A 24,974-nucleotide genomic window follows, 5' to 3' on the forward strand; every position below is an offset into this window, starting at 1 on the left:
TTAAGACAATTCCTCATAAAAGAATCAGCTGGGTCTCTCTGAATTGCTCCTAAGATAATGAGAGATTTTCTGAAGTGGGGTAACCAAAGTTGCACAGAACACTCAAGATATGATCTCACCATGTTTTAAAAGAAAACAGCCTGTTTGGATATATTAAGACACATCTCTAAGGCAGTTAAGACTTGAACAAGGAGTGTACAAAGGTATTTCAGTTTTCCCAATCACTTTCTGTACCTGTGCATGCTATTTTCATGAATCACGTACCATCACACCCAGATCCCACTGCACTGCAGTGGTTTAATCTTTCTCTACTTAAAATACCGATTTAATGTTTTTCCTACTGTGTGACAAGCACTTATACTCAAAATCTTTTGCCCCAGCACTTAACCTTTGTACGCTCTTTTTGTCTTCTTCACAATTTACTTTCCTATTTATCTTTGTTACCAGTAAAATTAGCAACTACACATTCAGTGTCTGGTGCAATGGTAATGTCCCTATCTCTGGTCCAGGAGGTCTGAGTTCAAGTCTCAACTGTCATGAAGGTGTCTCTTAACATGTCCAAACAGGCTGTCTTTTTTTTTAAAACATTTGGTCCCTTCATCCAAATTAATTGATACACTTCAGAAAGAGTGCAGCATCGGCACTGATCCCTGTGGCACATGAATACTGACAGCTTGCCAAGCCATAAATGTACCACGAACCTTTTTCTCTGCTTCCTGTTTGCTAACCAATTCTCAATCTATGCTAATACATTATATTCCATCCCATGAGCTCTTAGTTTGTGTAGTAACCGATGAGGTGACTCGCTATCAAATGCCATGTTGTTTGCTACTTCCTCAATGGCAGCATAGTTCCAAGGCACGATGGTGAGCGACTTTGAGGTGAGCTTGCAGTTGATTCTGTTCCCATAACTGCTGCTCTTGTCCCTTGGAGTTGCTAGATTTTGGAGGTTTCGAAGTTGCTGACTATTGAATCTTGGTGTATTTCTACAATGTACCTTGTAAATGGTATGCACAGCTGCTACTGCACGTCAGTGTGAAGGAAGTGAAGGTTGAAGGTGCTAAATGGTGTGCCAACCAAATGGGATTGCTTTGATTTCAATGATGTCAAGAATCAAATGTTGTTTAGCTGCAGACCTGCACACTAGTGGGGAGTATTTCACCAGACCCCTTACTTGTACCTTGTTGATGGTGGACAAGCTTTGGAGAGTCATAAGTTTATTAGTCACTAAAGAAATTCCAGCCTTTGACTTAAAATGTAGCCACAGTATTTTTATGGCTGGATCAGTTCAGTGTCTGCTATTTGGCAATTCCCAGGATGTTGACAGTGTGATTTTCACACAAGGAAGTCTATCTAAACTGTGAAGATGCAGCTTAATAATAGAATGTTCATGTTGCCAAGGGAAATCTCAGGCGGAATCTGGAGGTGAGAAGCAGCTTGGTGGCACCTTAAACATGTCAACATGGGGCAACACAGTAGCTCAGAGGTTAGCACTGCTGCCTCACAGCACTAGGATCCCAGGTTCAATTCCAGCCTTGGGCAGCTGTCTGTGTGGAGTTTGCACATTCTCCTTGTGTTTGTGTGGGTTTCCTCCGGTTACTCCGGTTTCCTCCCACTGTCCAAAGATGTGCAGGTTAGGTGAATGGGCCATGCTAAATTGCCCGTAGTGTTAGATGCATTAGTCAGAGGGAAATGGGTCTGGGTGGGTTACTCTTCGGAGGATCGGTGTGGACTGGTTGGGCCGAAGGACCTGTTTCACACTGTAGGGAATCTAATCTAATCTAATTTAATACAAAATGTGCTCCGAGGACAGATAAAATCAATGTGACCAGTCAAAGGTTTGGTTACATTCCTTTGTTCTTGCATTGTATAAGCTTTGCACTGAAGCACTCTCTTTTATACAATCATGTTACGATTACAATTAATTTCATGCCTTCTTTTGGGATAACACGTCCATTTTGAAGATGTTTGCTTTAAAACTACCGCACGTACTGAAGGTTACGCTTGGCACCGATTTCCAGTTATTTTCTGTGTTTGGTCCAAATCAGATTTCAACCTGTAGCTGATACTGGAGATAAAGACCCCTGACTATTTCTCTTCAGCAGTACAAGACACTGGGGTAGTCTTTGCCCCACTGTCTAATTTTGTATGATTCTCTGGGCGATAGGTGATGGCAGTGCATAGCAATGCTTTGGTGAATTAGTTCCATTTAACCAAAACAAGCTCTAGTATTCAGTGCTCCTTTCAAATTAAACAGTTCATTTAAATCACAACCTTGAGCCAAGGGTTGGACCACTGTGCACCCATCTCGGTGACTCTGCAGGTATTGGAGTTGTATGTCAAGAGGAAGCAACAATGTGTTTTATGCAGATCTTGAGGTCAGGCAACCAACTGAGTGCAGCTCTGTCTGATTCGGAGTCTTCGAGACTCTGAATTTAACAAACCTTCTACGTCAGAGGCTGCAAGTGGAACTTTCAGTTTGTTTATTCGTATCAAGGAGCAGGACTCAAAAGTAACTTTTACCTGAGCCGGCTCCGTGCAGTTGGAGTGACCGAGGCTGTAGGAGATGAAGAGGTCAAAGACAGCTGTGGAGATGTAGTTCCCATTCCCATCAACGATGCTGGAGAGGAGCCATCTGTGACTGTCAGATCACGCTTTATCTCCTCACTGCTTCTTCGGGACACTGCAGAAAAAAATAAATTTGTTATCATTAAAAATGCAAGCCAGGTGACTGCCATTATCCAACAGCACATTCCTTTATACAACACAATATGCTAGTTGCACTTGTATTCAATGCTGGAGTTAAACCTGGTTTACAGCACATTGGAAAAGTCCCTTCAAACCTTCAAAAACCTTCTTCAGATCTCAGTGAGTGTTCTCATTGCAGGGAATTTCCATTAGTCTCAATACAATGGTGGCGAACATCATATCACTATCATTACTACTGCATCATATTACTGCAAGGTTAAGCAAAACAGTCTTACGCATAAAGTTGCTGAAAAATAGTGTCATTTTATGAGATGGGTTATAAGTTTATTAAATATGTGTCACTCGTGTTCAAATTAAAAAGGGAATGAAAGAGGAAGTGTAAAAAAAAGTTTGGTACCAACTATGATCAGGTTGTCCTCCTCTCTTCCATTAAAAACATAATCAACTACATTGGTGATGACTTTATCTTGCACACCCTTTTCTCTCAGCTTATATACTGTAACGTTAAAAATCACAAAACACCAGGTGATAGTCCAACAGGTTTGTTTGAAAGCATAAGCCTTTGGAGCGCTGCTCCTTCTTCAGGTAACCAGTGGGTCAGGATCATAGGACACAGAATTTATAGCAAATGGTCAAAGTGCCGTACAACTGATGCAATGTATTAAACAAACCTAGATTACTGTTAAGTAGTTAATCATTTAGAATGGGGATGCAGGTTTCCATTGATTAATATGTAAATCCCAGAACTTCTTTCAAGTCACAGCCCTGAGATGACTTGAGGTTTTATCAGAATATGTACAAAAGAGTAACAGGTTTAAGGTGAGAGGGGAATGATATAAAAGAGAACTAAGGGATAACTTTTTCACACAGAGGGTGGTACGTTTATGGAATGAGCTGCCAGAGGAAGTGGTGGAGGCTGGTATAATTGCAACATTTAAAAGGCATTTGGATGGGTATATGAATAGGAAGGGTTTGGAGGGATTTGGGCCGGGTGCTGGCAGGTGGGACTAGATTGGGTTGGGATATCTGTTCGGCATGGACGGGTTGGACTGAAGGGTCTGTTTCCATGCTGTACATCTCTATGACTCTATCTCAGCTCAGACAATGCATTAAAAGTGTGAGGTTAGAGTCTGCCTGTATCCCAACCTTTAGTCAGGTTGGTACTATTTCCAAAGTAGGAATCTATAAAATGTCACATTGACTGACTGCCGACAGATTGGGTGCTTCTGGAACAAAATAGAATATATCTGTGAATGCAAATTCACCCAACAGACTTATATGTATGTGTGTGGGCGTGACAGAGAGGGAAAACCTTAAGTCATCTCAGGGCTGTGACTTGAAAGAAGTATGTGTCGGAGAGAGGTGGGATAGCATGTCTGTGCGTGCTTGATAGAGTGTGCGCGCAAGTAGGACGGACTAGATGCCTTTTTTTGGGGGTGGTGTGTGTGTGTGTTTTTTATATATATATGGAGAGAGCGAGAGAGAGAGAGAGAGAGAGACAGAGAGAGAGAGACAGAGAAGGGAGACCTGTCGTGTGACATGAGTCCAAGATCCCATTTGAGGCCATCCTCATGGTGACTTTTCACGTCAACCAAGAGATCAAAATCACAAAGTCTAATGCACAAGTGGAAAACAGAATCAAAATGGTATCTCTGGAATTCAAAACTGAGGAAATTGTATTTGGTTGTACAAAATCTTGGTCTGACTGGGCACTGCATCTCAAAAAAGATATATTGGTATATTGGTCTTCGAACGGCTGGAGGACAGATTCACCAAAAGATTACTAGGGCTCATATGAAAACAAGTGAAAGTGAAGTTGCAGGTAGTTAGGATAGTGAAGAAGGCGTTTGATATGCTTTCCTTTATTGGTCAGAGTATAGAGTACAGGAGTTGGGAGGCTATGCTGTGGCTATACAGGACATTAGTTAGGCCACTTTTGGAATATTGCATGCGATTTTGGTCACCCTTCCTATCGGAAAGATGGTATGAAACTTGAAAGGATTCAGAAAAGATTTACAAGGATGTTGCCAGGGTTGGAGGAATTGAGCTATAGGGAGAGGATAAATAGGCTAGGGCTGTTTTCCCTGGAGCATCAAAGGCTGAAGGGTGACCTTATAGAGGTTTATAAAACCATGAGGGGCATGGATAGGGTAAACAAAGTCTCTTCCCTGGGGTGGGGGAGTCCAGAACCAGAGGGCATAGTTTTAGGGTGAGAGGGGAAAGATGGTGGCTCACCACCTACCCAAAAGCAAGGGGCAACCTTTTCACGCAGAGGGTGGTACATGTATGGAATGAGCTGCCAGAGGAACTGGTGGAGCTGGTAAAATTGCAATATTTGGAAGGATATGGGCCGGGTGCTGGCAGGTGGGACTAGAGTGGTTGGCCCGAACGAGTTGGATTGAAGGGTCTGTTTCCGTGCTGTAAATATCTCTGATTCTATGACTCTAAGTTACATGAGCAAGGCTTTTTTTTAATTTTAGAAAACTGAGGTGTGACAAGGTAGATATGGAGAAACGAATAATCCTGAATGAAGTAACTGTTTTTTCATTCGTTTTTGGAATGTGAGTGTCACTTTTATTGCCCATCTCCAATTGCTTTTGGGTAGGTGGTGAGCCACCATCTTGAAACCAATGAAAAACCCAAGTCACCCGTGTCAATTTGCCGAGATCCTATGACTCTTGCCAAACCAGAGTATTCCACCCAGCCACACACTTGCAATTTCTTGTGAGTCACCCATAGGTTACTTCCCTACGATGTTCACAATGCACAGAGACAGCAACTAAGTTCACATTTTAAATACCAAAAACGTCCAGAAAATTCACTCAACAGAGTACAGTTACCAGAAAGTTCATTCACAAGAGTATAGTTACCAAAACAGCAGAAGGAATAGAATTGATGAGGAGCCTGTCAGGACCACATGAGGAGAGAAGCTGCCTGTGATCAGAGAGAAGCAAGAATGCAAATGGCACTAGTATGCACAACTGCAATAAAAAAGGGTTTGTTGATGGCGGTAATGTAGAAGCTAGACTGGAAGCAAAGCTGCTAGGCTAGGGAGGTGTGGTAGTGCACAAAATTAAATCTCTCAACAAAGGATTACAGAGGAACCTCAATTATCTGAATGTCAATTATCCAAATTCTGGATTATCTGAAGACAATCTCAAGGTCCCGATATAAACATTGCATCAAAGAGGAGTTTCAACACTATTCACATCTTTTGTTTACAATGATTAAAAATGAATTCTGCTGACTGAAATGCTGCTGAGAACAGTCCTGGACACCGACGGGAGCCCAGGCACCTCTCCAAATGACTGACTGCCCGCTCAATCTCTTTCTCCCCACACTCTTCCTGGAGCTTTATACAAGGGTGTATTCTAAACCCCCCATCTCCAGACAATCTCACCAACCTTGTGTTGTACAGGACAAAAGGTGGAATCTGTCAAAATGTTGTGCGCACGCTATTTTGAGGCTCAGCCCTAAAAGGCAGCAGCAGTCCAGTCTGACTGACTCATAGAGGGGGTGGAGGGCAGCCAGGTTGGAAGGGGGCACAGTCGGTGGGTGGGGTGGAAGGGGCCTCATGGGAACGGAGGGGCGGACAGCGTTGGACTGTGTACTGGGGGCGGATAGGGTTGGGGGACAGAGTTGGACAGGGCTTTGGGGGCGAAGGGGGTCAAGAGTAGATGGGCTGGGGTGGGCAGATGGGGGGAGAGCGGATGAGAGCGAACGGATGGGGGCAGGGCGGGTGGGGTTTGGACTCTCACACGTGGTGAGTCTCCTGAAGAGGGAGCGGACATAGCAAGTGCTCTCTGTTTCAATCCTATTGAACTGATGCGGGGGCAGGGGAGGGGGTCGGGAGTCTTCAGCAATGCTACAGGTCCTTTACACACGTATGTGTCTGCTCAGAAACAAACCCTGAGACAGAGAGGGGGAGCAAGGTGGGTAGAGTGAGGAAAAAGGAAACTTCAGAAAACTCCGAGCTCCAGAGGAGAGGCATTAAATCAATTAATCGTATAATCAATTATCCAAACGAAATAGTGCCCGCCCTCATCTCGTTCGGATAACAGAGGTTCCTCTGTACTCAGTTAACTAGGAACCAGGAAATCAAAGTTGGAGATAATAAATTCTTTGTAAACGTATGCAGAGTTTTTGGTTTAATTTAGTGGATTTTAGGAACGACTGTAGAGGGAAGTGTAGTGGATGCTAATATAATGAATACAGTGTTAATTGGGTAAGTTAGCACTGAACAGAGTATTTCAAAGATGTGAGGGTGAAGGGCAAGGTTGACAGGAATACAGAACCCTGGCTAACAAGAGATATTGAAGCTGTAATGAGAAAAAAAAGGAGGCATTGCTCAGGTACAGGCAGCTGGGATCAAGGGAATGCCTGAATGTACATAAGGGATGCAGGAGTTTACTGAAGAAGAAAATCCGAAGGTCAAAAAGGGGGCAAAGGGAGCTTTGGCTGAGAAGGTTAGGGAGAATCCAAAGAGATTCTTTAAATATATTAAAAGAAAAAGAATAACTAGAGAGAGAATAGGACCCCTCAAGGAACAAAGTGGACATTATGTGTGGAACTGCAGGAGGTGGGCAAGGTCCTCAATGAATACTTCTCCTGTGTTTACAAGATTAAAAAAAGTTATGTCTGTTCATAGGCGAATAAAAAAGAGACTCCAGTGAATGTCAGCCAAGTTCTTTGTTTTTTTACCAACACAGGAAGACATCTGCACTTTACATTAAGGAGGAAAGGTCACAGTGGATAGGATCAACAGAAAAATGGAGAGGGTTAGAGTTTGGACACTAAATCATCAGTGAAGAGAATGCTTTTCTTGATTTTGGGAGGACTTTTGAAGGGCAGATGCTTGGTTCAGTCTTCCTTGCTTTTACACAAGGAAAAATTTGTGCGTGTGTGTGTGAATGTAAGACTGGAAGAGTTTCAGGACAGTCTGAGGGTCCCCAGGAATTGAAGGTTAATCTTCTCAACACTGTGGTGAGCAAACCGCAGGAAAGTATTAGACTTGAACATTTTGGAGATGGACATACATGGCTGTTTGGTTGATAGTTAAGAACCACCCAGTTGGGTAATGATAAATGTAAAGGCCTTCTAACTGGCCAAGGAAGGATGGCTTGTCTATTGGGCAAACAAAGCAGAGTGTATGTTGGGACAGATGCAGGTTTGGGAAGCAGTGTGGTTCCACCAAGAATACATCAATTGGCAACCGTAAGGAAGGGTCACAAAGATCATGGATAAGTTCGAAAGGGAGGATGGGAACCCTCAGCAACTCACCTCCGGACTCCTTCAGTCTTGACAACTATTTACAAGGCACAAGTCTGGAACACTGCCCACTTGCCAAATGAATGTAGTTTCAATAGCCCTCAAATGGGCCAACAGCATCCTGCTTGATTGGCATATCAATCACTTTCAACACTCACTCCTTCTGACACCGATGCACAGCAGTAGCAGTGTTTCTACGAAGAAGCACTGCAGCAACTTACCAAGGCTCCTTGGATAGTACCTTCCAACCCCAAGATGTCTTCCACAAGTGCAGCAGATACATGGGAACACCACCCCCTGCTAATGCCCCTCCAAGCCTCTCAACATCCTGACTTGGAAATATATCGCTAATCCATCAGTGTCACTGGGTCAAAATCCTGGAATTCCCTTCAAAATGGCATTGTGGGTCTAGCTACAGCGTGGAATGAAGCAGTTCAAGTAGACAGCTCACCATCACATTCTCAAGGATAACTTGGGATGGAAAAATAAATAATGTGATAATGTTTTTTTTTAGAAAGTCATATCAGTGACATACAAGTGACCACTGAATTTCAGAATGACCAGGGAATTGGGAACACGAGACAGGAGCTGGAATAAACAATTTGTCCCTTCAAGTCTGCTCCACCATTCAATAAGATCATGGTCATTGTCCAACCTCAATTCTACTCACCCAAATTCTCCCCGTATCCCTTATTATCCAAATATCTGCCAATCTCTCTCTTGAATATGTCTCAATACCTGAGAATTAATAGATCTCCGATATGGGCAATTTGAAATTCTTTAAGTGGAGAAATTACTGTTCATCTCAGTCATAAATAGTTAACTGCATATTCTATGTCTGTGACCCTGTGTTCTCAATTTCTGCAGCCAGGGCAAACATTTTTCCCGGCATCTACTCTATCAGGCCCGTCGAGTCCTTTCTACATCCCAAATAACAAACCTCTCGTTCTTCTAAATACAAGGGATTATATGCCTGATCTCCTCAGTCTCTCCTTATCGGATCATCCCCTCATCTCAGAATCCAGTTTAGTGAACCTTCACTGCAGTCCCTTTAGATCAAGCTCTTCTCTAGGTTCGTCCTGTACAAATGTCATTAGTGTGCTTGGAGGAACAGTCAACATGGCACAGAGTTCACATATTAATCTATAAATCAATATATATTAATTATATATTAATCTATAAATCAATACCTGTTTTCTTAAAACCAATATTAAAACTCTCTTTGTATGTAGTACTTTCAGATTCTAGACTATTGTAATTTAAATGATAGCCTAAGCAGACATGTCCAATGAATTGATGGATGCACTCACAGCTTTTAAGGAGAAGCTAAACAAATGGTTGTAAATAAAGGTTATGCAGAAATAAGAGCACAGGGCAAGATCATTTGGCCTAACTGATCTATATCATTGTTGATACTTCATATGAGTCTCCTCCTGTTGTACAGGAGCTCACTGCTCTGTATGCGACACTGCTCATGGCAAAGGTTGCTTTAAGTGGATGAAGCTACAAGACATGACAGGGAAACTGCTCTCTGGTCCAATTAGAAAAGGTCTTTGTGATGAGCAAGATATGGTTTATTGCATGTGAGATCCAGGTTACACTGATCAGCTAGACATTATTACAGAGGATGACTAGATATTACGTCTCACTGACTTGATATCTTACTTTGTGCTTCCCACATGTCCATAATGATATAATTATGGACGTAGCACTTTTCACACTCCTCCATATTAACCCTTTGAGACCCATGTACAATACTTTCATCTTCATCCTTCTTCTAACCCTGTCAGCATGTGTCATGTGTCAGTTGTGGTTTAGTCAGTAACCTAACAGCGCAATACTGAGGGAGTGCTGCACTACCAGCGGTGCGGAATACAAATGAAACTTCCCATTGACACCTTGTTTGCTTTTCTCAGGTGGATGTAAAAGATTTAATTGACACCAAAGCAAGATAGGCTGATATTTATCTCTGAAGTAGCATCACAAAAATGGATTACCTGGCTGTTAGCATTTCACTGAGTGCAGGAGTTTGCTGAGTGTGAATATAGTGCTGAATTTGATACACTGAAACAGTGACTACATGTCGGGAACATTAATTGACTGTAAGATGTGTGTTGACATCCAGTGGTTATGCAAACATCACACATGTGCAAGGCTTTTCCTCCTTGTATCCAGTCGTTCCCTCATATATGTAATCTCAGATTTCCTGTTAATGCATCTGTGCGAAATGCCTCAACTATTGCATTTGCTAATGAGCCCCAAAAGTAGTGACTGTAACCTGGTGTCAAATGACTTCTGTCCTGGCTATTAAAAGACTGACAAACATTGAGGAGGGTGGTTGAGGACAAGAACTCTAAAATGATATCTGCTGGATATTAAAAGCAAAGTGTTATGGATGCTGGAAACCTGAAAAGAAAACATGAAGTGCTGCAGAAGCCCAACAGCCTTGCAATATCTGTGCAGAGAGAAACAAAGTTAATATTTTGAGTCCGAGATCTGCTGAGTTTGTCCAATACTTTCAACGTTTGAAATTACTGAATGACATTTGCCTGTGTTGATGTTTCAACGGTTTCCAATCTGAGTCTGCCATTATTCTAAATAATGATCTACTGCTCAAACAAGATTTTGTTAGAAATGGTATCAGGATGAATTTGGTGAGTCAAATATCAAATGAATCAGGAGTTAGTATCAGAATGCAAGTGGTTGAGGCTGTTGTGGTGCAGTGCTAGTGTCCTTACCTCTGAGCCAGGTAGAACCAGGTTCAATTCCCACTTGCTCCAGAGGTATATTGATACATGTATGTAGAATAGATACAACACAGAGGCGACTACTTGGTCTATTGCGTCTAAGCGAGCCCATTCCAAGTACAGGTTCCCTAATCTCATAGCCCTGCAAATTCTTTCCTCCTCAGACAATTATTCAATTTTCTTTTGAAAGCTTCAGTTGAATCTACCTCCAGTACACTTCCTAGGTCATACTTTCCAGTCCTGCATAAATACATTTCTCCTTGTGGTGCCTTTGCTTCTTTTAGTAATCACCTTAAATGCTGCCCTTTGGTTCTTGATCCTTCCAACAATATGAATAGTCTGTCCCTTGCTATTCTGCCCAGACTCCTCATAATTTTGACCATCTCGATCAAATATCCTCTCCAAGCTCAGATTGTTCAGCCTGTCCACATAAAAGACATTGCTCAACTCTGGACGATCCTCATAAATCTTTTCTGTGCAGTCTCTCTAATGCCTTTGACCCTCCCTGAACTGTGGGGCCTAGAATTAGACACAGTACTGCAGGTGAAGCCAAGCCAGTGTTTAATGTAGGTTTATTGTAACTTCTGAGGAAGGGTCACTAGACGGGAAATGTTAACTCTGATTTCTCTTCGCAGACCTGTGGAGCTTTTTCAGCAATTGCTGTGTGTGTTTCTGATTTACAGCATCTGCAGTTCTTTAGGTTTTCATTGTAATTTCTTTGCCTTTGGTCTCCATGTCCCCACTCTAAAACCCAGGATCCCAACGCCTCACTTAATCCAACTCCTGTTTTGGGACCTTCAATAATTTGTGCAAAATATTCCTCTGCTCCGGGTACTCTGACACAATGATACTCTCTGTTTTATGTTGCCTTCCTCCATTCCCCCTGCTAAAATGAATCACTTTACATTACACATCTCTCTTATTAAATTGCATTTCCATTTTATTGGTCTGTTACAGCAACCTATGACCTCTTGGAGTTTATTACTATCCTCTTGAGAGATCACTAAATATTGTGTCATCTCCAGATTTTGAAATTGTTTAAAATAGTTAACGAAAAGCAGGGACGGAACACCTGCCCCTGAAAACACCCCAACACTCCTATATACCCCACCTACCACCATCACCACCTATCCCTCAACAATCACAAAAACTGTTCATCACTTGTCACAACTTTCAATCACAGAATTCTGTTGTTATATTGCTACTGTTACTTTTATTGCTTGAGATCCAGCTGTGCTTCAAGTATATCATGTGGCACTGCTATCAAATGGCTGTGTTGTTTCGGGTGGCGGGGGGGGGGCTGATGATTGTAAAGAAAATATACAGGTAAGTAAGGCACAATACAGTTAGGAGATAAATATTGTTCCCTTCAGTCAATATTGCCAGTTCCAATGACTGTGCTGCCAGCCAATATCAAGATAGACATGTGACCAGAAATAAAACCAGAAACATGTCATATAGAACTTGAAGTGTTAACTCTGTGTTTCTCTTCACAGATGATGTGAGATCTACTACATTTTTAATTGATGCCCTCATATGCAAGAATGATCACAACAGAGATTCATAGTCATACGGCGCGGAAACAGACCCCTCAGTCCAACCAGTACATGTTGACCATAATCCCAAACTAAATTTGTCCCAATCCCCATCCATCCCATTTCATCCACTTTTCTCACTAGGTTACAAATTCCTCTTTCCTATCAATCTTACAGTTACGGCTGCTGGGTTCTTAAAGTTTGTTTCTACCTTATAAAATCCAGAAGAACTGGGTACCTATTTTTAATGACCAACACAGGAACTACCTTTAAGGAAGGAAATTTGCCATTCTTGCCTGGTTTAGCTATCATGCGACTCCAAACCCACAGCAATGTGGGTGACTGGGAAATTAGGTACAGTCAGTTCTTCTACAACATAATGGTTGCATTCTTGCGCAACCCTATATTCTAGTTTGCGCTGTAGAAACAGTGACCCCAATTCGTCAACCACGTTAGTGACTTTGCATTGACGAAATGCACGTTATAACAAAATGACCAGTATGTGCAATAACATAGTGGTCTGGCCAGTGACATCCACATCCTGATGAATGAATAGAATTGCTCATGACCATTCATACCTGTGCATTCCTTCCTAATCAACTGAAAGCATCCAAATAATTCACAGAAAGAACTTTTTGTTTCCATTTCATTTTGTTGAAAAAAATCTTAAAACAGTCCTAAGTGATAAAATTAGTCATAAAAATAAATATCAAGGTGGCTTCTATATACAATGGAACAATACCTATTTTAACACATTGGAAACTAATCATTTAGAGTCATAGAGATGTACAGCAAGGAAACAGACCCTTCGATCCAACCCGTCCATGCCGACCAGATATCCCAACCCAATCTAGTCCCACCTGCCATACTCAGCCCATATCCTGCCAAACCCTTCCCATTCATATACCCATCCAAATGCCTTTTAAATGTTACAACTGCACCATCTTCCACCACTTCCTCTGGCAGCTCAATCCATACACGTACCACCCTCTGGGCTGAGAATTAGCAGATGGAGTTTAATTTAGATAAATGTGAGGTGCTGCATTTTGGGAAAGCAAATCTTAGCAGGACTTATAGATTAATGGTAAGGTTCTAGGGAGTGTTGCTGAACAAAGAGACCTTGGAGTGCAGGTTCACAGCTCCTTGAAAGTGGAGTCACAGGCAGGTAGGATAGTGAAGGCAGCGTTTGTTATGTTTTATGTTTTCCTTTATTGGTCAGAGTATTGAATACAGGAGTTGGGAGGTCATGTTGTGGCTTAATAGGACATTGGTTAGGCCACTGTTGGAATATTGTGTACAATTCTGGTCTCCCTCCTATCGGAAGGTGTTGTGAAACTTGAAAGGGTTCAGAAAAGATTTACAAGGATGTTGCCAGGGTTGGAGGATTTGAGGTATAGGGAGAGGTTGAATAGGCTGGGTCTGTTTTCCCTGGGGTCTGTTTTCCCTGGAGCGTTGGAGGCAGAGGGGTGACCTTACGGAGGTCTATAGAGTCATGAGGGGCATGGATGAGATAGAGGGACAGGGTCTTTTCCCTGGGGTGAGGGAGTCCAGAACTAGTGGGCATATGTTTGGCGTGAGAGGGGCAAGATATAAAAGAGACCTAAGGGGCAACCTCATCAGTTATAGTTAGCATTAATTATGTATTAGTGAATTATAATCAGGAGCAATATAATTGCAAAAGGAAACAAGTAAATGTAATCAAATTTACAGCTCGTGAAAGAATTTTAAAAGTTGTATTATGTGTAATAAAACAAAGATTACTGCTACTGTGTTATCCAGTGTTACTGCATTCCTCAGTATTAGCACTTTTAGACCCTACAGTATTCACACCCTGTTTGATGACAAGAAATGTAGAAATGCAGATGTGCAACTAGTGCTTAAATAAGGACAGTACAGAAGTATGAAGGCATCAGCAGTTAAAGTGAAATGGAAGAATAGTTACAAAGGTTAAGATAGTACAGACGTCGAGCGGACAGTAAGAAGATACTCCATAACCCTCATCAAAAAGGAGAAGGATGCACCATTTATAGCTAAGTTAAAAATAATCAGATTTTAAAAAAAACAATGTTGCAAAGATCAGTGATGCTTGGAGAATTTCAGAAACTAAAGGATAACTAAAACAAAACAAAGGAGGAGAAATTAGAGCATGGCAGAAGACTAAAAGAAATGCAAAACCAGATAGCAAGAGCAACTAAAAAGATTTTTAAAAATTTTAAAAGATATAGCTGGCTAGATATTCATTGACCATCTCTTACTGCCCTCACGGTGGTAGTAAGCTACCTGACAGACATGCACTGTTGTCAGGGAAAGAGTTCCAGGATTTTTATTCAGCAACAGTAAAGGAACAGCAAGTCAGGATGGTGATGCCTTCAGAGAAATTGCTGCCTTAGTCATCAACGTGGTAGATACTCTCCTGTTAGGAAAGTGCTGTCTAATATGCCTTGGTTAATTTCCACAGTGCATTTTGTAGATGGTGCACACTACTGCTGCTGGAGGGATTGGATGATGAAGATGCTGGATGGGGTGCTGTCTCAATGGGCTGCTTTATCATGAATGGTGTCAAACATCAAGTGTTTGCTGAAAATATACTCATTCAAGTAAGTGGGGAGTTTTACATCATATTCCTGACAGTGCCTTGTAGATTGTGGACAGTCTTTAAGGAGAAAGAAGGTAAGGTACTCACTGTACAATTCCCAGCATCTGACCTGCTCTTTTAGCCACAGTATTTTTAGTGGCAGACCTAGTTCACTTTCTGGTGGCCTTCATGGCAGTATGGGATTCAGGCATGGTAACACCATTGAATGCCAAGGATATATGGTGAAATTCTGTCTTATTGGAAAAGATAATTGATACTTGTCCAGACCAAATGTTATTTGCTACATATCCACTGCAGCCTGGTCATTGTCCAGGTCTTGCAACATAGGGATATGGATTGCTTCAGCATCTAAAGAGTTGTGAAAAGTGCTGAATTCTGTGCAATTACTGGTGAACATCCCCATGCTTAATCTTATGATGAAGGAAGATCAAGCAGCAGCAGGTGGGTCTAGTACACAAACCTGAACAAGACCAACAGTGGTGTCCTAGGAATAAGACAAGTGATCTCAACAGCCACTGTTGTATTAAGGCATAGATTGGACAGGCCTAAACCTGACAGTTACATAACATCATAACAGGGGGTCCTCTGAGAGAAAGGTACTCTTGTCATCTTCAGTCTCTGTCTTTCTCTCACACTGTGAAATGGAGTTAATGTAATCAGTTATGCTTGCACAATACCCAGTAAAGTTAGTAAGCACAAAATCCTGTTTGTGTCTTTGTCTGAGATATTGTAGCCTTGTAAATTATCATTTCAAATAAACTTTAAGATACCTAACTCAACATGATCCCGACTGTGGTATATCTTTTGCAGGTGAATGTATAAAACCCATAACCAGCATAATCCGCAGTCATATTTTGTGTTACCACAGAATCCCTACAATGCGGACAGAGGCCATTCAGTTTATCAAGTTCACACTCTCTCCCCGAGAAGCATCTCACCCTGACTTAGCCTCCTACCGTATATCTGTAACCCCAATTTAACCATGGCTCATCCACCTAGCCTACATATTCCTGGACACTACAGTCAATTTCAACATGGCCAATCTACCTAACCTGCATATCTTTGGATTTTGAGAGGAAACCAGAGCATCTGGAGGAAACTCACACAGACACGGAGAGAACATCTGTGTGGAGCTTACACAGTCACCAAAGCTGGAATCAATTCCCAGTCCCTGGCATCGTGAGGCAGCATTGTTAACTACTGGGCCACGGTGCTGTCTGTATTAGTTTGACTCCAAACCAGTGAAGTGTTCGCTCCACTTCCCATGAACTCCAGTCTTGCCAAGGCTGCTTGGTGCCATGGTCCAATGCAGACTTGATAAACATCAATCACTCTCACCTCACCTCACCTTTGGAATTCAGCTCCTTTGCTAATGCTTAGAGCTGAGTGGGCCACTCAAGAGCCCAAACTGAGCATGAGTGAGCAGCTTAATGCTGAATAACCGCTGCCTGATAGCACTGTTCACAACCCGTTCCACTACTTTGCTGATGATTGAGAGAAGCTGAGGGAATAGAAATTAACCTGCTGGATTTGCTTTTCTTTTTGTAAAAAGGACAAATCTGAGCAATTTTGCAGCCTTCCGGTTGTACTGGTACAGTGTCACTCGGTGTGCAGCTAAATCTGAAGCATTGTTGCCTTAATGTTGACAGGACCATAACTTATGCGATATCCAGTGCTTTTCCTATGATGTTTGGAACCACAGAAAAAGGTAGAGACAGATCATTGAGAGTGATTACTCTTGACATCAAGTGTGTATTTGACCAAGTACAGCATTAAGGAGCACAAACATAGCATCAAGGAACTCAAATAATGCTGGAGTCAATGAAGAATGGAGGGAACACCATAGTGGTTGGAGTCATAGCTAAAACAAAAGATTCTGCTTCAAGGTAGTGACTCACAAGCACCTTCCCAAAAGAAACTTGAGATGGGCAACTAATATGGGCCTTGAGGGGAATACTCTCAACTGATAAAGATTCAGTGACAGAAATAATTAATACTTCTGCTTGATGTTGTGTTCTGTCTCAGGAGTCAGCATTCCTGATTTTCTTGACTTCTGTTCTCTCTTCATCAATAACAGTAACCCTTAGCAGAAGTGAATAATACTTTTATGAAAACTGTAATATTTGGTGGCAACATTAACAATGTGCTGAATAAAAAGATTAAAGTAATTCAATAGGATCTTAAATTAATCAAGCAGATGGGGTTAGCAATGAAAGATGCATCGTAAACAGAAGAAACACAAAGAAATACACATTAGACTAGACAAAGGAGAAAGTGAGGACTACAGATGCTGGATAGTCAGAGTCAGAAGTGTGGAGCTGGAAAAGTGCAGCAGGTCAGGCAGCATCCAAGGAGCAGGAGAGTCAATGTTTCAGGCATAAGCCTTTCATCAGGAATGTGGAGGGGGAAGGGTCCTGAGAGAGAAATGGGGTGGAGGAGGGATTATGGGGAAAGGAGGCTGGGAAGGTGACAGGTGGATACAGGTGGGGGCTAATTGTGATAGACCAGTAGGATGGGTGGGGCAGGTAAGTGGGAAGGAAGGTGGAGAGGTAGGACAAGTCAAGAGGGTGGTGCGGAGTCGGAGGGTTGGATCTGGGATGAGAGGAGATTTGGAAACTAGTGAAGTCAATGTTGATACTGTGTGGTTGAAGGGTCCCAAGGCAGAAGATGAGGTATTCTTCCTCCAGTTGGCAGGTGGATTTGGTTTGGTGGTGGAGGAGGCCCAGGACTTGCATGTCTTTGGGGGAGTGAGAAGGGAGAATTGAAGTGGTTGGCCACAGAGCAGTGGTGAAAATGCGTTGCTGGAAAGGTGCAGCAGGTCAGGCAGCATCCAAGGAACAGGAGAATCGATGTTTCGGGCCTGAAGAAGGGCTTATGCCCGAAACGTTGATTCTCCTGTTCCTTGGATGCTGCCTGACCTGCTGCGCCTTTCCAGCAACACATTTTCGGCTCTGATCTCCAGCATTTGCAGACCTCACTTTCTCCTCACAGAGCAGTGGTGTTGTTTTGTGCGTGTCCCAGAGGTGTTCCCTGAAACACTCCTCAAATTGGTTACTTGTCTCCCCAATACACAGGAGACCACACTGAGAGTAATCGACACAGGAGATAAGGTGGGTAGATGTGCAGGAAAATTTCTTGCCACATGTGAGAAGATCCTTTGGGGCCTTGGACAAAGATGAAAGGAGAGGTGTGGATGCAGGTTTTATAGCGGCGGTAAGGAAATTGCCGGGTGTGGAGGGTGGGTTGGTGGGACATGCGGACTTAATGGAGTCACAGAGGGAATGAACTCTGCGGAACGCAGACAGGGGTGGGGAGGGAAATATACCTTTGCTGGTGGGGTCCGATTGCAGATGGTAGAAATGGCGGAGATAATGCTCTGCATCCAGAAATTAGTAGAGTGGAAGGTGAGGACTAGGGAGGTTCTTATCCTTGTTGCTGTTGGACAGGTGGGGTTCAAGGGCAGAGGTATGGGAAGTGGAGGAGATAGAACATAGAACAATACAGCACAGAACAGGCCCTTCGGCCCACGATGTTGTGCCGAACATCTATCCTAGATTAAGCACTCATCCATGTACCTATCCAATTGCCGCTTAAAGGTTGCCAATGATTCTGACTCTACCACTCCCACGGGCAGCGCATTCCATGCCCCCATCACTCTCTGGGTAAAGAACCCACCCCTGACATCTCCCCTATACCTTACACCCTTCACCTTAAATGTATGTCCCCTTGTAACACTCTGTTGTACCCGGGGAAAAAGTTTCTGACTGTCTACTCTATCTATTCCTCTGATCATCTTATAAACCTCTATCAAGTCACCCCTCATCCTTCGCCGTTCCAACAAGAAAAGGCCGAGAACTCTCAACCTATCCTCGTACGACCTATTCTCCATTCCAGGCAACATCCTGGTAAATCTTCTCTGCACCCTCTCCAAAGCTTCCACATCTTTCCTAAAGTGAGGCGACCAGAACTGCACACAAATGTGGCCTAACCAAAGTCCTGTACAGCTGCAACATCACTTCACGACTCTTGAATTCAATCCCTCTGCTAATGAACGCTAATACACCATAGGCCTTCTTACAAGCTCTATCCACCTGAGTGGCAACTTTCAAAGATCTATGTACATAGACCCCAAGATCCCTCTGTTCCTCCACCTGACTAAGAACCCTACCGTTAAACCTGTATTCCACATTCTTATTTGTTCTTCCAAAATGGACAACCTCACACTTGGCAGGGTTGAACTTCATCTGCCACTCCTCAGCCCAGCTCTGCATCATATCTAAGTCCCTTTGCAGTCGACAACAGCCCTCCTCAACTCCTCCAATCTTCGTATCATCTGCAAATTTACTGACCCACCCTTTGACTCCCTCATCCAAGTCATTATTAAAAATTACAAACAGCAGAGGACCCAGAACTGATCCCTGCAGAACTCCACTTGTAACTGGGCTCCAGTCTGAATATTTACCATCTACCACCACTCTCTGACTTCGACCGGTTAGCCAGTTTTCTATCCAATTGGCCAAATTTCCCTCTATCCCATGCCTCCTGACTTTCCGCATAAGCCTACCATGGGGAACCTTATCAAATGCCTTACTAAAATCCATGTACACTACATCCACTGCTCTACCCTCATCCACATGCTTGGTCACCTCCTCAAAGAATTCAATAAGACTTGTAAGGCAAGACCTATCCTTCACAAATCCGTGCTGGCTGTCCCTAATCAAGCAGTGTCTTTCCAGATACTCATAAATCCTATCCCTCAGTACCCTTTCCATTACTTTGCCTACCACAGAAGTAAGACTAACTGGCCTGTAATTCCCGGGGTTATCCCTATTCCCTTTTTTGAACAGGGGCACAACATTCGCTACTCTCCAGTCCCCTGGTACCACCCCCGTTGACAGTGAAGACGAAAAGATCATTGCCAACGGTACTGCAATTTCCTCTCTTGCTTCCCACATAATCCTAGGATATATCCCGTCAGGCCCGGGGGACTTGTCTATCATCAAGTTGTTCAAAATGTCCAATACATCTTCCTTCCTAACAAGTATCTCTTCTAGCTTACCAGTCCGTTTCACACTCTCCTCTTCAACAATACGGTCCCTCTCGTTCGTAAATACTGAAGAAAAGTACTCGTTCAAGACCTCTCCTATCTCTTCCGACTCAATACACAATCTCCCACTACTGTCCATGATCGGACCTACCCTCGTTCTCGTCATTCTCATGTTTCTCACATACGCATAAAATGCCTTGGGGTTATCCTTGATCCTATCCGCCAAGGATTTTTCATGCCCTCTCTTAGCTCTCCTAATCCCTTTCTTCAGGTCCCTCTGGCTATCCTGTATCCCTCCACTGCTCTGTCTGAACCCTGTTTCCTCAACCTTATGTAAGCCTCCTTCTTCCTCTTTACTAGACATTCAACCTCCCTCGTCAACCAAGGCTCCCTCACACGACCATTTCTTTCCTGCCTGATAGGTACATACATATCAAGGACACGTCGTATCTGCTCCTTGAAAAAGTTCCACATTTCCACCACATCCTTCCCTGACAGCCTATGGTCACAACTTATGCTCCTCAAATCCTGTCTTACAGCATCGTAATTTCCCTTCCCCCAATTGTAAAATCTACCCTGTTGTGCGCACCTATCTCTCTCCATAACCAAGGTGAAAGTCACAGAATTGTGGTCACCATCACCAAAATGTTCACCACTAACAAGCCCATCACTTGTCCCGGTTCATTACCGAGTACCAAATCCAATATGGCCTCCCCTCTGGTTGGACAATCTACATACTGAGTTAGAAAAGCTTCCTGGACACACTGCACAAACACCGCCCCGTCCAATCTACTTGATCTAAAGAGCTTCCAATCAATATTTGGGAAGTTGAAGTCGCCCATGACTACGACCCTGTGGCTTCTGCACCTTTCCAAAATCTGTTTCCCCACATCTCTGCTGCTATTGGGCGGCCTATAGTAAACACCCAACAAGGTGACTGCACCTTTCCTATTTCTGACTTCAGCCCATACTACCTCCAAGGGCAGATCCCCCTCAAACTTCCTTTCTGCAGCCGTTATACCATTTCTAATTAGCAATGCCACCCCCCCTCCTTTTTTACCACCCTCCCTAATCTTACTGAGATGCGTGGAGGTGGAGGATTATATTGTATTAGACAGTTTCAGTGCGTAATTACAGTGTGGAAACTGACTCATCGGCCCAACAGGTCCACACTGACCCGCCGAAGCGCAACCCACCCAGACCCAATCTCCTACATTTACCCCTTTGCCTAACACTACGGGCAATTTAACGTGGCCAATTCACCTGGCCTGCACATCTTTGGACTGTGGGAGGAAGCCGGAGCACGCGGAGGAAACCCACGCAGACACGGGGAGAATGTACAAACTCCACACAGTCAGTCGCCTGAGTCGGCAATTGAACCCGGGTCTCTGGCGCTGTGAGGCAGCAGTGCTAACCACTGTGCCACCCACAGAGGAATTGGGAAGTGGAACAGATATGGTGGAGGAAGAGGATTTGGGAGTAAGGCATGGTGTTGTTACAGGGTGGGAGGAGTTGGTGGTTTGAAATAGATGTCAGTGTTCAGTCAGTCGCCTCCACTGTATCTGTTCCCAGTTGCAGCAATTCCACTCCAGGGCATCCCAGCTGGCCTCCTATTTCAAGGACCACAATTTCCCCTCCCATGTGATCAACAATGCCCTCGAGTGCATCTCCTCCACTTCCCACACCAACCCTCTAACCGCAACAAGGATAGAAACCCCCTGTCCTCACCTTCCATCCCACAAACCTCCAGACACAGAGCATTATCTTCCACTATTTGAACATGGGTGGGGTCCCGGTGGACTGGAGAATTGCTAATATTGTCCCCTTGTTTAAGGAGGGTTGCAGGGACAATCCAGGTAACTGTAGAGGCTCACATCAGTGATCAAGAAACTGCTGGAGAAAATACCGAGGGATAGATCTATTTACATTTGGAAAAACAGATGGGCTTATCAGTGATAGGCAAACATGGGAAGGTCATGTCTTACCAACTTAATAGAATTCTTTGAGGGAAGTTGATTATGAGGGAAGGGCTGTAGATGTCATGTACATGGACTTCAGTAAGGCGTTTGATTAAGGTTTCCCATGGTAGACTGATTAGATTAAATTAGATTAGATTACTTACAGTAGTGGAAACAGGCCCACACTGACCCGCCGAAGCGCAACCCACCCATACCCCTACATTTACCCCTTTTACCTAACGCTACGGGCAATTTAACATGGCCAATTCACGTGACCTGCACATCTTTGTGACTGTGGGAGGAAACCGGAGCACCCGGAGGAAACCCACGCAGACACGGGGAGAATGTGCAAACTCCACACAGTCAGTCGCCTGAGTCGGGAATTGAACCCGAGTCTCTGGTGCTGTGAGGCAGCAGTGCTAACCACTGTGCCACGGTGGAGAAAGTTAAGTCGCATGGGGTCCAGGGTGTACCAGCTAGATGGATAAAGAACTGGCTGGGCAACAGGAGACAGAGTAGCAGCAGTAGTGGAGGAAGTTTCTCAAAATGGAAAACTGTGACCTGTGACCACAGGGATCCGTGCTGGGACCACTATTGTTTGTGACATAAGCAAATGGTCTGGAGGGAGGTATAGGTGGTATAGGAACTAAAGTAATGCAGACACATAGTAACACTTTTTTTACGTGTTGATGTAATGAGATTTGAACTTTTACAGTAGCAGAATTAGAATACATAAATATCTTAAATTTAATAGAATGTGATTAATATTGAAAACCACAACACATAAGGAAAGCACTGACTTACCAAACATCATATTATTTATATAGGCATAAGTTAGCAAACTTTTTTTTTCAAAGTAACACTTCCAAACACAAAAAGGTAACCAGATTGGTGAGATCACGTGATGAATTTCCAACCTGTATTCACAAAGCTGGAATATTTTAACAGACAGTTGACACCCTTTTTACTGCATCTCAGGTTTAAATTACACAACTGACTGTTACTATAGCTTTCCCACATAGTATTCCTGAGCAAATGCAGTACAGATGAACCTTGAGGATCCGAAGGACATGGGTGGGGAGGATCATTTGGTTAATTGAACGTTGAATAACATAGTTAGCCAAACATTGGGAGCATGCGATCTTGTTTGGATAATCCGAAATTTGGTTAACCAAATGCTGGATAATCGAGGTTCCTCTGCATTAAGTTTGAAATACTACATTCATTAAAGTGATTGAGCAGAGCCTGTTGGAATCTTCTATAAAGATGGGGAAAGATCCACAGGCCCTGACTTATCAGGGAACAAAGACAATGTTTTTCCAGGACTTTTCAGGGGTGGTGATCCCTAAAAGGAAATTGTTTCATGAGGTCAAGAGAAAATTAAGGTATTCAATGTTCGATGAGATACCCAGCAGTGCTTCCTATTACTCACAAGGAGACTGCACAGGCATTTGTCTCTTTCGAACAAGTGAAACATTTCTTGGACACTTGAAAATAATTCACATGGATTTATGGACATGGACAATAACATTTGGTTTTTTTTCTCTCTTGCAATGTTACCCTTTTTATTAAAAAAGAAACTGCTGTTGAGGTGAATGTTTTCTCCGATAAGGATTGATGTTGGCATGTAGTTGGGGATGGGCAGCGTACTCTATTGCTTCTATTGCTTGAGTCTGGGGTGCGGTTTGACCTGGACAGGGGAATGGAGAGGTGTGTGGGAGGTGTAAGCATCCTCTATAGGCAGGGGGTAAAGTCCCTCATTAAGTTCCTTTTGTGTTTTGTAGTTCAATTTAGGTTTTTGTTTTTTTTTTGTAAATAGATTTCATGAGTCCTCTCGGCAGGTCAAAGGTGGTTTTAAAGGATCATGGCTAGCAGTGTCCTTAAATGGTGCACCTGGAGTATTAGAATGATCCATTCGCCAGTTTAAAGGAAAAAGATGTTGTTGAACCTCAAAAAGGAGAGGGTGGATGTTGCCGGAGACTCACCTTAATGACAAAGAACACAAAGTTACAGCAGGTCTGATTGGGTGTTTTTCTCATCCTTACACACTAAGAGCAGGGGGATAGCCATTCTCGTCCAGAAGAATCTTCCATTTAATTTAATAGATTGTGTTAAAGAAGAATATGGTCGATTTGTTATCCTTAAGGCCTTAACACATGGCAAGGAATATGGTATTTTGTATGTATACTGTCCTCCGGTCCAACCCCTTAAATTTTTGACACATACACTATAGGGGGGAGGGACTTTAATTGCCTTATGGATCCTGTGCTGGACAGAATGCCCAAAGGTCCCCCAATGCTTTCTCCACAATCTAAATAGTTGGGTGATCTATGTGTAAAACTGGGATTGGAAGATGTTTGGAGATGTCTCCACCCTAGAGGCAGGGACTTTACATTCCTTTCCGATCCTCATATGTGCCATATGAGGATTGATTTTTTTTTCCTTGGCTCTTCTAGATTTGGTGGTATCTTGCTCAATTGGGAATACTGCCATCTCTGATCACGTAGCAGTGTATTTAGTCGCTGAAATTAAGGGTAATGCAATGAGCCCATGGTACTGGGAATGGATCCCTTTATCCTCAAGGACAGCAAGTTCGGTGAGTATTTTTCTAGAGAATTTGAAGCACTTTTGGCCACCAACTCAGGTACAGCTGGTAGTCTGTCCAGTTTTTGGGAGACTGCTAAGGCCAATGCTAGAGGAGTAATCACCTCATACGTGGCCAGTCAGAAGCGAAAGAGAGCAGCAGCGCATGCTCGAGGCAGTTGAGTAAATCACAAAACATTTTTTAAAAATGTTAGCTGTTAACAATGGTGATAGCTAGACAATATGTTGAAGGTGTTAGCCCCCTGTGTTCTCTGTCTATGACCTGATGTTTAGATTGTTATCTCACTTTTTAGATTAGAATCAATCTAAACATCAGGTCACAGACAGAGAACACAGGGGGCCAACACCTTCAACATATTGTCTAGCTATCATCATTGTTAGTAGCTAACCCGAGAATGCAACTTTTAAAAAAAGGCTTTGTGATTTACACATGAAAGAAGTGAAACTATCACTGTATTCTAACAGATGAAAGGCTTAACAGACAATCAATTTTTCAATGTATAATTTCAG

General features: G+C 43.1%; 1 protein-coding gene across 9 annotated transcripts in view; it reads right to left on the reverse strand.

Moving 5' to 3' along the window:
• The window catches only part of specc1la (sperm antigen with calponin homology and coiled-coil domains 1-like a), a 310,876-nt gene that overhangs the window by 98,120 nt on the left and 187,782 nt on the right, over nucleotides 1-24,974 (reverse strand). For all 9 annotated transcript variants that reach the window (XM_060843844.1, XM_060843843.1, XM_060843842.1 and 6 more), the window contains one exon: nucleotides 2,524-2,683. In XM_060843844.1, the coding sequence (XP_060699827.1) occupies nucleotides 2,524-2,683 (160 nt within the window). The remainder of the gene's footprint in view (nucleotides 1-2,523; nucleotides 2,684-24,974) is intronic.

Source organism: Hemiscyllium ocellatum, chromosome 24 (assembly GCF_020745735.1).
Source record: "Hemiscyllium ocellatum isolate sHemOce1 chromosome 24, sHemOce1.pat.X.cur, whole genome shotgun sequence".
In the NCBI taxonomy this organism is placed as follows: Eukaryota; Metazoa; Chordata; class Chondrichthyes; order Orectolobiformes; family Hemiscylliidae; genus Hemiscyllium; species Hemiscyllium ocellatum.